The sequence below is a fragment of the Cryptotermes secundus genome, unplaced genomic scaffold (assembly GCF_002891405.2).
Source record: "Cryptotermes secundus unplaced genomic scaffold, Csec_1.0 scaffold1501, whole genome shotgun sequence".
Classification (NCBI taxonomy): domain Eukaryota; kingdom Metazoa; phylum Arthropoda; class Insecta; order Blattodea; family Kalotermitidae; genus Cryptotermes; species Cryptotermes secundus.
The window spans coordinates 1-13,996 of NW_019737421.1; the positions used below are offsets into that span (position 1 = coordinate 1).

The following is a 13,996-nucleotide window of genomic DNA, read 5'->3' on the forward strand; positions in this document are numbered from 1 at the left end:
AATTAGAGTGAAATATTTTATAATTTTTTGGAAATTCTTTATTTTTACTTAAAAATTTCAAAGAATTTTAGGTTAAAATTAAATATACTTCGATAAATTCTTTCAAAATTCAATTAAAATTCCTTAAATTAACTTCGAATTGTTCAAAATTTCTCTAAATTTACTGAAAAAATATTCAAATCATCAAAACGTCTGCTAGAATTCCCAAAATTAGTGAGATATGTTTCACAAAATAGTTGATATTATTTACATTAAGTTGATATAGAGAGAGAAATTATTTCAAAATTAATGAATTAGTTTGAAGAAGGTCAAAATTAGTTTAGAATTCCTTAAATTATCAAGAAATCCCTCAAAATTTGATTAAAATTATTTAATAATTAAATATCGTCAAATAATTGGATAGATTTCCATAAATTAAAGTGGAATCTTTTACAATTTCTGTTGAAATTCTTTATATTAACTTGAAATCTGGAATAATTCTCGGTGAAAGTTTCATAAATTACGTTGAAATCTTTCAAAACCTGGTTTATATTCCTTAAATTTAACTTAACATCAATCAAAATTTACTTAAAATTCCCTAATAAAATGTAGAAATCGTCAATAATTTGGAGCGGATTCCATTTAATAAGAAGAAATCTTTCACATAATATATATAATTCCTTGTATTAACGTGAAATCGTCAAAGAATATTCGGAAAAACTTTCATAAAATAGGTTGAGTTCTTTCAAAATTTGGTTAAAATAACTTAAATAATTTTGAAAGTGTGAAAAATTTAAAAATATTCATTAAATAATATAGTAATTATCAGAAACTTAAAGTAATACCTTTAATAGGGTGAAATCTTTAATAATTTGGTTGAAATTCGTTATTATGTCATGAAAAAGTCAAAGAATTTTAGGTTAAATTAATATTATTTTCGTTAGATCCTTCAACATTCAAATAAAATTCCTTAAATTAACTTCGAATTGTTCAAAATTTCTTTAAATTTTTGATATATTATGTAAATCATAAAAGAATTTGCTAGAATTCCCAAAATTAATGTGAAATCTTCTACAAAATAATTGATATTACTTATATAAAGTTGAAATCGAGAAAGAATTTATGGTTAAATTTATATGAGTTAGTTTGAAGAAGGTCAAAATTAGTTTAAGATTCCTTAAATTATCATGAAATCCCTCAAAGTTTGATTAAAATTAATTATTAATTAAATATCGTCAAAAATTTGACAAATTTTTATAAATTAAAGTGGATTTTTTAAAATTTTGTTGAAATTCTTTACATTAACTTGAAATCTGGAATAATTCTTGGACAAAATTTTTTTAAATTACGTTGATATCTTTCAAAACTTGCTATATGTTCGTTAATTATAACTTAACATCAATCAAAATTGACTTAACTTTCCCTGAAATAATATGGAAATCATTAATATTTTGGAATGAAAACCATTTAATAAGATGAAATCTTTCGCATATTGTTTGTAATTCCTTATATTAACTACATTACTACATGTAAACGAACTGTACTACTGTTAACAATAGATGATACAGAATTGACCCTAGCACCAGCAGACGCCAAGGACAACATCTGGTCTTTCTGAGGGACAAGCAAGCTGCAGGTCACTTGAAAACCCAGAACGGAGCAGGAAGTATCGCGCTGTGTTTTCTGGGGATTTCAATGCTTAACTTCGACGGTGCGAGTCTTTGAAAATTTGAGACTTGACAGATACGAGTCGCAATAATTTTCGGAGGGGCGTACCTAGCGATCGTTAGCGTACCTCCATTTATTTGAGAGCTGTCAGGGGGACCGTGTTGTATTTAGGCCCAAATTAACATGGATCTGGTTAGGGATTGGCTTAATGCAAATGAGAGAAACACCCAAATTTTAGGTTCAGCCAATGAGCAAAATTTCAGAGGAGAGGAATCCAGGCGTTCCCGGAACCGTCGGGACTTCTGCCTCTCCAGAGCGGTCAGTCACCAACAGTGAATAACAGGGGTGAGCAGCCAAAGGGGAGCAACATGAATAACATCCCAGACGTTAAATCGGTGTTGGCCGAGTCCGGTGTACAAAGTCCAAGTGCTACAGCCTCGTAGTGTGTAATTCTAGTGCACATCTACAATAAAGAGCAACAGTGTTGGTGAAGTGCGGGTTTTTGAGTGTTTTCTCTCTCCTTGTGTGAGCAAGGCGCATTAGTCGCCCTGAGGCAGAATCCCGTCCTACCGTCTGAGCAGTCGGAATCCCAAACGCCTATCCATATCCCCCCTCCCCTTGTTTTCCCCGTTCCAAATTCGTGGATTTCATCCAAGTCCACTGGCACCCATACAAATTCAAATTCAGAGCAATCCCACACCCTACCCTGAAGCAGACAGCAACAGGAAGCGGCGGATGAAAGTGCAGACCACAAAGGGGCGAACGTGAAGGATAGATATAAGTGACGCCGAACGTGTAGGCGAACGGTAAGTGTGTAATAGCTTTGCGGCTTTGAAATAAAAAATGCGCTGTTTTGTTTCCCGTGTTTGCTGTTTGGGGGTGATGTAACGTGGACAAAAGATGATTTTAGAAATATAAACAAAATGAAAGAAAAAACTGAAAAGTATGAGAAGTCAAAGAAGCACGTTGATAATGTAGTTTCACTGTCACTTTTAGGAACCGTAAGTATTAAGAAGAAACTTAATGAGGCATACAGACTTTCAATCAATGAGCATAATGTAAAGGTTAAAAAGAATGGATTTCATTTTTAAATGAATAGATTAAGCTTGAACTGTAACAATTTAGGTTAAAGTAAGTAAAAAATGTTTGATTTTATTCTTTTAGGATTTTATCAATTTTCTGAATAAATTTTCTTTTTATACATGTTTGTTTCTTTTATACAATTTTAAAACAAAGGCTACAAATTTTCTGGAGTTGCACCCCCACGAATTTTAGCTACGAGCCGCCACTGAAAGAAAGCGTAATGATTTCTTCCGAGAGGTCGTTGTTGGTGCTATTGACATTACATTAAAAAAAATCCCCACGTCCAAATCTTAACATCCAATATTGAAGTAAAGAACAGTCTGCTACAAAGTTTTCACTTTCGTAAGAATGGCGACAGATGATTTTTTTCTTGTGAGAAAAAATAATTGCAAATACAAAATGTCTAAGCCATGCCCATCTGGCCTAAGCGACAGATGACAAACAGGTTTCTTCGGCAGATCCATCTGCTGAGCAGAATTACTACTACCTGTACACCTTCAGTGCACTGTTCTGTCCGGTTGTCCGGTTTTGTCTGTGTCGGCTATGGTACGATGACAACTGATGACGATCAAGACGAGACAAGTAGAACAAAGTCTTATACGTCTTATTTAGGTTTCGGATGTTACATTTATAATGGAAGTGTGTAAGTTTTGTGTATTCTTTAGGGAATAATTACGATCATTCGAGAGAAATTTAGTTTCCTCATATTGTTACAAATTATGGTGTTCATGATATAATTCCGCAGTTTCAAGTTCTAGTTGGGATTCTGCTAAACTCAGCGCCCATTTTGCGGGTAATGTTTCTAGTAGAATGTACATTTTTACTGTTTTATGCCCCTTCTCGCCTGTTCACATACCAATCCGACTTGTAAAGGAAGTCGTGAGAGCTGATGGTCTATGGTATGTACGTATATGCAAGGCATACAAATGCATTTTTGCTGCTCTACGTTGTAAATTTGTAGAGTAGGTTTACTGTTTCTAGGACGTAACTCCGTGTAGTCTGGTAGCTAGTTACCGACGATTTGGAAGCAAGATGCTCACACAAAATGGGTGAACTAGGTTCCTTCAGAACAGCACAAACTGTGAGACTACACAACGGTAATAAGACACTAAGCTTCATAATCATTGCCGGCCTCTGCTGTGAGAACGAAGAAGTCAACGAAAGCCACGTCAATGTGTTTGTTCAAAATAATTAGTATGTTTCCTTACAGACTTGGGCAAATATTCAGAGCTAGGTAGTGGTACACTTGTTAGAAATGTGATTCAATATCACTAGGATTCTTGTATATTAATTAATTTTCTACCCACATGTGTGATAAAATAAGTTTCAAGGTTATGAAAGATTCTGCATTTTCCTGCAACAGGAATGCCGAGAATTCTGCTACAGAGAGCTGAAGAAACATTTCCTGCTGTGCCAGAAAGGATGGTGAGTGTTTTGTGCTTGTGTGCACAGACAAGAATTTTGTTGTCATCAGTCAATTCTCATATCTTAAGAAACTAAACTTTTTATGCCAAGCTTGTGTTAGTTTTCATAATTCATGTGGGAAGTTTACATATTGTAACAATTTGCATTATTTTGTGGGAGAGGGATCAATTGAAGGAGAGTGATATGGGTATGTATGTATGTACGTATGTAAGGGTTAAGCCATAAAGACCCCCCCCCCCCTGTGACCTTCAGTGAACTGTTCTGTTTCCCCTTGGTTTAGCCCTTTATTAATCCTACATTTTTAATAAAGTGTATGACCCTGCTTATGGGGTCATTATAATAGTCACAAGTGACAAAATCTTAAATAAGGTATGGCCTCACAATCACAGGTGCTCCTGATTCATTTTCTTGTAGGCACCTTTCACAGGTTGGGTTGTCTGTCAGTCCCAACTTGAAAAGGTGTCCTTTCATGTGGTAGTGTCTGGTAAGTAATCCTACCACCCATCTTAGTTGATCTCTTTATAATCTCAGCAGATCTTTCCTTCTTCTGGCAGAGGGTCCTGCTATAAAACCCTTTGCCTGTCTGAGTCCAATTATATATTCCCAGTATTTTTTATGGTTTCTATCAGTCCAGTCCCTGATGGCTTTGTTGGCAACTCCAATTGAGATGCTGCAAGCTGCTTCAGGTCCTATGAATGGCTGTACAGACTGTGATACGGGTAGATCATATAGCATGCATGTGAGAATGAGAAATGACAGAAGACCTGAAAGAATAAGACCACTTGGGAGACAATTGTGAAGGTGGATTTTGTTAAAAGATACAATTATGGGGGGTTTGGACTGGGTTTGTTTGTATCAGGATGCAAAGTCATGATGGGCATGTGTGAACACAGTAATGATTGCTTAGGTTCCATAAAGAGCCGGTACGTATTGTATATACTTCCACAGGGACCACAGGTTTCTCAGGAAGGTCCGTGCCTTATGAACTTAACACTTCCTAAGATTATGAAGTCTGTAGAGAAGAAATCTGTACAGAGCAGCTACAGCAAGAAGAGCATATATTGTTTCATGTATGGTGTTGTACAGCCATGACTGATAGAAGATGTGATGCCATTACAGAACTGTACAAATTCGGAGAACGCTTTAGTGGGTCCATATGGTGAGACATACCCAAAACCTCAATTGGTAGATCAGGCCATGAATGTAAAAGCTGAGGCATTCTCAGATGCAGAAGAGGAAAACGATCCTCTGCAAATAACAGTTCAGGAAGTAAAGGCTGAACCTGAGGTGAGCTGTATGTTTCTGTATGTCCACTCTTAGACAGATATCACAAATAGGCAGGAATTGCAGTTGTCTTTCTCAGGGGCGGCCCTCATATAGGCACTGTGGAACTGCAACACCCCCAATTTCCACTTGGTATTATCAGTAACATTTATATAATGAGTCCTTTTTTTCTTTAATTCTTTCTTTATACTTGTACAATACAATATATAATCCTTAAGCTTAATGTCAGTAGCCAAATCTTTGTATGGAACTGTGCATTTCACAGTTCCAGTGGCGAGGTGTTTGCTGACCTTTGTCTGTTATGCGCATGCGCACATAGGAAGCTGCAGGTGAGGCTGCAAGGGAGAGGGAGCACTGTATTTCCTGCAGTGCCGAACGGTGCCAACCCTGGCGTGATGGTGGAAGGTAGTTTTTTTTACTCCGCGTGTGTTATGCTTAAAAACCGTGTACCATATTCTTGAATGTGAGTTAATTGTAGAATTAGATTATTATCCTGCTTCCAGCTATTCTATTTGATTCTTTTTTTTTTCGCTTCTTTTATTTAACTGAAAACTTTAACCATGGCCTTGCATCCCTGAGAAATAAGTTCTGTGACTAAGTGAACTTCCACAGATTAAGTTTTCACAACTGTCTCTCCATGAGAAAGTTGCAGTTAAGAAAAGAGTTCATTTAACACCTGATATTCTAATATCTCAGCCAGGCATAGACAAGAACAAGAAATATATTCGTAGCTTTAATTCTGAATGTTACAAACGGAAAAGTTGGCTTTGCGGCTGTGAAATAAAAAATGCACTGTTTTGCCTCCTGTGTTTGCCGTTTGGGAGTGTTGTAATGTGGACATAAGATGGTTTTAGAAATGTAAACAAAATGAAAGAAAAAACTGAAAAGCATGAGAAGTCAAGGAAGCATGTTGATAATGTAGTTACACTGTCTCTTTTAGGAACATTNACCAGTGAGTTCGGCCTCTACTGGTTCAGCAGTATCTAGATGCTTCCCCCATCTACCAGAGGCGTTAGAGACCATTGTTGGGCGGGAAATGTCCTTAATAATTTGGCTCAGAGGCCTCCTTGAGGCATGAGGTTCTTTTACGTGCCATAAAGCTACGACACAGGACCCACGGCTTAAAGTCCCTCCTGGAGGGCTTGTTCCCTGAATTTTTCTGCCCTTTAAAATTCCACGACCTCCGCCGGGTTTGAACCGGCGTACCTTGAGTCATGAGGTGGGAACGTTACCCGTAAACTATGGAGGCCGCTTAGGAACAGTAAGTATTAAGGAGAAACTAAGTGAGACATACAGACTTTCAATCAGTGAGCATAATATAAAGGTTAAGAACCGTGAAATTTTGTCCAAAATATTAGACTGCATTTTCTTTTGTGGAAACTTTGAAACTCCCTTACGTGGACATGATGAAAAGGTGATTCAATAAATCCAGGGGTATTTAGAGGATTAGTAAATTTTGCATGTAAATTAGATTCAGATTCAGCATCACTTAGAAACCAGCGCAGTTTTCAAAGGTGTTTGTAAGACCATTCAGAATGAGATACTTGACTGCCTGCTACAAATATACCATGAGGAGATAAGGACGGAAATTAGGAAGGGTTCCTTTGTAGCTGTCATGGCTGATGACACAACAGATGTTCAGAACACACTCAAATGGTCATTGTTCTACGGTATATTGAATGGAGAAATATTTGAGCGTTTTTGGGGATTCTTTATTCCAGAAAATCAAACTGCAGATGGCATATCAAAACGTATTTTAGAACAACTGGACATAATCCTTCAAGGAAATTGACAAAAACTGATAGCTCAGACATTTGATGGTGCAAATGTCATGAAAGGCAAAAAAGCAGGAGTTCAAGCAAAAATGAAAGCAGTTTATAGTAATGCACATTTCTTTCACTGCTATGCACATCAACTTAATTTAATAATGAGAAATGCAGCAAGTATTACACGAAACGCAAGAATATTTTTCTCTAATATTCTCGCTATTCCAACATTCTTCTCTTTCAACCTCGTGTCCACAGAACGGCCCATTTGCCCGATGTAGACCTTGCCGCACTCACATGGAATTTACAGAACATCAACGGCATATACGATTAGAACATCTGGACAAGTCAGCTGTAGCTGAACACAGCATCGATCTAGACCACCGTATCGAGTTTCACAAAACGGCCATAATCACCAGTAAGAGCCGTTACCTAGATCGCATAATCCTGGAGGCCGTTGAGATCAAGCTCCATCCGAACAACATGAAAAAGGAAACGGTTCAGTCTCAACAAGTCATGGAAGCCACTCATCTCTTGCCTCAAGAGAAATACAACAAGCCACTCCAGTTCTTCGCCATGTCATTGACGTCAGTAGCCTGTCCCCTGTATCATGTCATTGACGTCAGTAGCCTGTCCCCAACCAACTAGTTCTTCTTGCCTACCGCACTTCCTAGTGCTATTGACCTCAAGTTCCTGGATTTACTGGCCGTCCCCCCCCCCTTAGCACACAACATCATATGGTCTTTATCGCTCTCAACAATCTCGACAGACGTGAAACATCCTTTCCCTCAAGAGAATCCAACTAGCCACACCAGTTCTTCGTCATGTCATTGACGTCAATAGCCTGTCCTCAACCTACCGGTTCTTCTTGACTACCGCACTTCCTAGTGCTATTGACCTCAAGTTTCCTGGACTCACTGGCCGTTCCCCCCCCTCCCTTAGTCACACACCATATATGGTCTTAATCGCTCCCCACTGCTCCCATTGGTCCGTTCTCCCTAACCAACCCCCTTGCCTACTTCGTATATAAGCAGCGCCTTTCACATCCTATCACCACAGCTACTGCTCTCCGCATTCCAGCCATTCAACTGCTCTGAAGATGGAGGCGCTACGTTCCTCCGAAACGTCGGCCAACACGAAGAATACACGGTGCCTAAACCCAGAAGATGACTCTCTTTAATAAACTGCCTTACTGAAATTCAGTCAACATCAAATGCAGATCAAACCATTGCAGAAGCAACAGGAATTTTAAAATACCTGAATGATGATAATTTCAAGTTTTGGTTAGATCATAATCATCAGATTATGCCTCATGTTGAAATAATTTACAACCAAATGCAGTCTTGAGAAATTAGTGTGTTTAAAGTTAATGAATATATAACAGATTTCAGAACTGCTATTTTAGAATTGAGAAACTCAAAGTACTGTGAGAATCCTTCAAAGACACTCATGGCAGAAGCTAAGGAAGTGTGTGACTGTATGTGTTGATATAATGGACAGATATTCTTGCACTAAACACTTAGTATCTGCTAAATTGTTCAACAAGAAATGCTTCACTAGTTTTAAGAATGAATATCCCACAGAAGAGATAGAACTGACCACTGACGCATATCCCATGATTGACAAAGGAAAGCTTGAAACTGAACTGAAATTTATCTTGGAAAATAATCTAGATAATATTTTTAGTGAAATTACGAAACTGATAAAAATCTTCTTGACAGTTCCCATGACTACGTCAGAATCAGAGCGCTGCTTTTCAACATTGAAAAGAATAAAAAATTTCTAAGAAGCACTATGAATTCGGAAAGACTAAATGTGCTTTCAGTGCTTTCAATGGAGAAGAATTTCCTCATTTGTCATCCAGAGATCTAGGAGAAAATTATTGATCTTTTTGTGCAAATTAAAACAAGAAGAATGGATTTCATTTTTAAATGAATAGATGAAGCTTGAACTGTAACAATTTAGGTTAAAGTAAGTAAAAAATGTTTGATTTTGTTCTTTTAGGATTTTATCAAGTTTCTGAATAAATTTTCTTTTTATACATGTTTGTTTCCTTTTATACAATTTTAAAACAAAGGCAACACCCTCACTAATTTTAGCTACGAGCAGCCACTGGTCTTTCTCATCTTTGTCTCTCTGTTTGTGCACTTGAAAAAACTCCCCTGTGCTGCTGACTTGCCTTTGAAGGCCTTTATATGAAGTGTCTCTAAACAGTTATAGTTTTTTGAATGTATGCTGCTTGTGATGTACCACTTCTGTTTCCTTTTAAGCAGTTCTGATGCAGATGAAATTAAATTTTGCATAAACGGAACAGTGTTTGAGAGAAATTCTATAGCAGCAAATATCCTTAGGGAGTCATGGAAATGTTCGCAGTTAGTTACTGGTACACTTATTAGAAACAAGAATTTAAGTTACTAGGACTCTTGTGAGCTAATTACAGTGAACCCCACAAGATATATATCATGTGATGAACAGGTTCCAAGGTTACAAAAGATTCTGCATTCTCTTGCAACAAGAGGGGCAAGAATTGTACTGCAGGGAGCTGAAGAAAACTTTCCTGCTGTAAGCAAAAGAATTGTGAGGGTTTCGTGCTTGTGTGCACAGACAAGAATTTTATTGTTGTATTTCAGTTGTCTTGGCCAAAGATACTGAATATTTGTGACCCGCTTCTGTTTGTTTGCATATTCCATGTGGGGAGTTCCTTACACTTGGGTGATAACAGGTTGGGATATTATTTAGAAGAGCAGTGCATTAAAGGAGAGTGATGTGGGTAAGTCAAGTAGTGCCCATGCAACAGTGAGAAATGCATACAAAGTTTTGGAGGGAAAACCTGAGAGAAGCAGACCACTTGGGAGACCTAAGTGTGGATTTGAAAGAAATAATATGGAAGGGTTTGTACTGGGTCTTTTTGCTTTAGGATACAGAGCCATGATGAGCATGTGTGATCACAGTAATGAGCCCTTTCTGGCTTTCTCAGCTTATCCTGTATTCATTCCTCTTCTCCCCCATGCCTGTTATATGAGCTGCCTATCTCATCATCCTTGACTTGATCATATAATTATGTTTGGTGAATGAAGGTTACAAGTTGTGGAGCTCTTTATTATGATGTTTTAGGTACAAAAACAGATATTTTCTGTACTGCCGCAATGACTGATAGTTTCTCGGGAAGGTCTCTGAGCTATGAACGGAGTACTTTCTAGTGATCGTGATAGCTGTAGAGAAGAACATCTATACAGAGCAGCTCTTATGAGTTAGTTAGTTGTGATGAGAAACAGCCATAGCAAGAAGAGCATGTGCTGTTTCATGTGTGGTGTTGTGCATCCATTTCTGAAAAGGATGTGATGGTTTTTACAGAACTGTACACATTTGGAGAACGTTTTAGTGGGTCCATATGGTGAGACATACCAAAAACGTCAATATGCAGATCAAGCCATGAATGTAAAAGATGAGGCAGTCTCAGATGCAGAAGAGGAAGAGGATCCTCTGCAAATAACAGTTCAGGAAGTAAAGGCTGAACCTGAGGTGAGCTGTATGTGCACTGTTAGGCAGATGACACAAATGTGCAGAAATTCCACTTGTCTTGTCTGTGAACATGAAACAAATCCACTGTGGTGTTGACTAGATTCTGAAGATTTCTTTATCCATAAATGTCTCAAGGCAACTGTAGTTTGTAGAATGTTGCTTGTGATGTACCAGTCCCATTTTCTTTTGAGCAGATCTGATAGATGAAATGAAGTACAGTATAAACTGAATGTTTGCGGTAAATTATATACAGGAAAAATTCTTCACATTTTCTTTGTCGCATCCACAAAGCAGTGCACAGTTCAGGAAGTAAAGGCTGAACCTAAGGTGAGCTATATGTTTCTGTATGTCCACTCTTGGGCACATATCACAAATAGGCAGGAATTCCAGTTGTCTTTCTCAGGGGCGGCCCGCGTATAGGCACTGTGGAACTGCAGCACCCCCAATTTCCACTTGATATTATCGATAACATTTATATAATGAGTCCTTTATTCTTTAATTCTTTCTTTATACTTGTACAATACAATATATAATCCTTAAGCTTAATGTCAGTAGCCAAATCTTTGTATGGAACTGTGCATTTCGCAGTTCCAGCGGCGAGGTGTTTGTTGACCGTTGTCTGTTATCCGCATGTGCACAGGCCGAATGGTGCCAAACCTGGCGTGCTGGTGGAAGGTAGTTTTTTTTTTCCACCTGTGTAATGCTTAAAAACCGTGTACCACATTCTTGAATGTGAGGTAATTGTAGAATTAGATTATTATCCTGCTTCCAGCTAATCTATTTGATTCATTATTTTTTTCGGTTCTTTTATATAACTGAAAACTTTAACCATGGCCTTGCATCCCCGAGAAATAAGTTCTGTGACTCTAAGTGAAGTTCCACAGCTTAAGTTTTCACAACTGTCTCTCCATGAGAAAGTTGCAGTTAAGAAAAGAGGTTGTTTAACACCTGATATTCTAATATCTCAGCCAGGCATAAGCAAGAACAAGAAATATATTCGTAGCTTTAATTCTGAATGGTACAAACGGAAAAGTTGGCTTTGTGGCTGTAAAATAAAAAATGCACTGTTTTGCTTCCCATGTTTGCTGTTTGGGTGTGATGTAATGTGGACATAAGATGGTTTTAGAAATATAAACAAAATGAAAGAAAACAATGAAAAGCATGAGAAGTCAAAGAAGCACGTTGATAATGTAGTTTCACTGTCTCTTTTAGGAACAGTAAGTATTAAGGAGAAACTTAATGAGGAATACAGACTTTCAATCGGTGAGCATAATATAAAGTTTAAAAAGAACCGTGAAATTTTGTCATTTGTTTTCTGTCTCCCATGCAGTCTGTATCCATGTAATAACATAGAGGTGTCATTATGTTGAGGATTTGTAACAGGATAACTAATGATTCTCTAAAGATATGTGACAATGTGTGACTGAATATAGACACGTGTTACCTGTTGCCCTTTGTTTGAAGTAAATTTAATATACCTGACACTGTTGGACTTCCCCCCTGCACCTACTATCAGGTGACTGGTTGTCATGACAGATTTTTTTGTTGTTTTCTCTCAGACAGAAAGGTGACTGAACATTATATGCAAAGAATGTGTGAAAGGTGTAGAAAGCATCAGTGAAGAACTGGCATTGGCAACACATGCTAATACAAGTATATAGACACAACTGTGGTGAAATGGAATATGCAATGCATGTAATTAAACTCACAAATAAGGCTCTTAATGAACATCAAAGAAAATTTCTATATATACATATAGACAGAGGTTCTTACTTTTCTTGCCCTGTTTACAGCTCTGCATTTCACAGTGACTGACACACTGCTGGCTGCAAGGCGCATACAAATTTTGACAATGAATCAGTATGCTTGTGGCCAGTAATGTTTGGAATGAAGTATACAATTCACAGGTCACAGAAGGTGTTGAAAATGCTGTCCCCCTACATGTAGACATTCCTTGCACCAGCAGAAGGGGTTCTGATTAACCCTTAACCTTTAACAGATGAATGTTTTATATATATCTACAGCAAGTAGCACCCTGTGTTGGCCAAATGTTATATATTTATGTATATGCATGGCAGGACTCTGTTCTCTTTGGGAGTGGTGACAGTTTTAACTTGTGTTTGTAACCAAAACAAACCCATGCATCTTCATGTCAGTGGTTCATTTGTTAGCTCTGAACAATGAAATTGTTTATCACGGTACTGGTTTTGATACTATTTATGTTTAGATATGACTGATTATGGTGTGGTCAATCAAATAGAGAACAGTTTTGTTTTGAGAAGTGAGGAGTAAATAATCATCTGTGCTCCCATGTTAGTGCTTCCAGAGCTTTCAAGGAAATGTGACTTATTCAAGGATTGGTTTTCAGTAGCGAATTATCAGTCAGGAAGTCAGTGTCGGATTGTCATATATTTCTTTATCAGTTTGAAAGTCAGTGTCAGACTGCCACATATTTCTTTATATATTGTCACGTGTTGGGTATGTAACGTGACAAATAACTTCACGCCATATTGAATATAGCGACTTTATTTGACATTTGCTCGCACACTTATACAATTAACATTTACACAATTACTGCCATCAGCAGTATCACAATTCCTTCCACTGCTCTCGGCGACTTCACAATCCACACTGCGTCACTCCTGATCTCACACTCTGCTCACATACTGCTCTGCCGGATTTTTATACCATTCCTTGTAGCCTCGTGTTAACGGCGGTGTCCCCTGTTATGTCACAGTGGGAAGTGCTGTTATGTCGCAGCGGGGGGAGGGAAGAGTGTTTACTGGCCTGTTACCATAGCAGCCGCAGTTGCTCCGATGCTGTTACATCACTGCTGGCGGGTGGGGGGTGGTGTCCTGCATAGCGAAAATATGTCACAATATTTTATTTTGTGTGTCAGAAGGGCTATAAACCCATTGAGCCAGTATTAATTTGTGAGTAAAAGGCATCTTCATCACAGTGACTTTTGGTATCAATGTTGGTCTGGCACTCTTTTTGACTAATATTACAGTTACTTTGCATCACTATTGTGCGAGTATTACTAACAGGTGAGAGTGTCGCTTTGTCAGTCAACATAATTTATTCGATTTTGCTGGAAACCATTCTCCCCCAAGATGATTCTTTAATTGCACAAACGAATATCACGGTCAATGGCGTTAATCTGGGGCCCAACTAGTTGACTGAGGTGAAACATTAACAGCACTGGTCAACCAAAAGGAAACAAAGACATCATGTGTGTCTCTAAATAATAAAAGCAGGAGCCCCATTTT

General features: G+C 37.8%; 1 protein-coding gene across 3 annotated transcripts; it reads left to right on the top strand.

Annotated features, from left to right (window-relative positions):
- The first annotated feature begins 5,320 nt into the window (after positions 1-5,320).
- On the top strand, positions 5,321-9,151 carry LOC117282788. Of its 3 annotated transcripts, none has more exons than XR_004513663.1 (2): positions 5,321-5,442; positions 8,927-9,151. XR_004513663.1 is itself a non-coding variant. In XM_033753842.1 (2 exons), exons 1-2 carry the CDS (start codon positions 5,353-5,355, stop codon positions 7,851-7,853), a joined length of 480 nt encoding a protein of 159 aa, XP_033609733.1. In that variant the 5' UTR covers positions 5,321-5,352; the 3' UTR covers positions 7,854-7,855. The 3 variants fall into 3 exon arrangements, 1 of the variants encoding a protein (XP_033609733.1); XR_004513664.1 differs by lacking the exon at positions 8,927-9,151 and adding an exon at positions 7,161-7,299; XM_033753842.1 differs by lacking the exon at positions 8,927-9,151 and adding an exon at positions 7,464-7,855.
- The last annotated feature ends 4,845 nt before the right edge of the window (positions 9,152-13,996 follow it).

Coding starts and splice junctions, on each gene's coding strand:
- LOC117282788 (XM_033753842.1), top strand. CDS start 5,353: ATGAATGTAAAAGCTGAGGCATTCTCAGATGCAGAAGAGGAAAACGAT. Junction 5,443..7,463: donor AAGTAAAGGCTGAACCTGAG/GTGAGCTGTATG, acceptor TCGTGTCCACAG/AACGGCCCATTTGCCCGATG.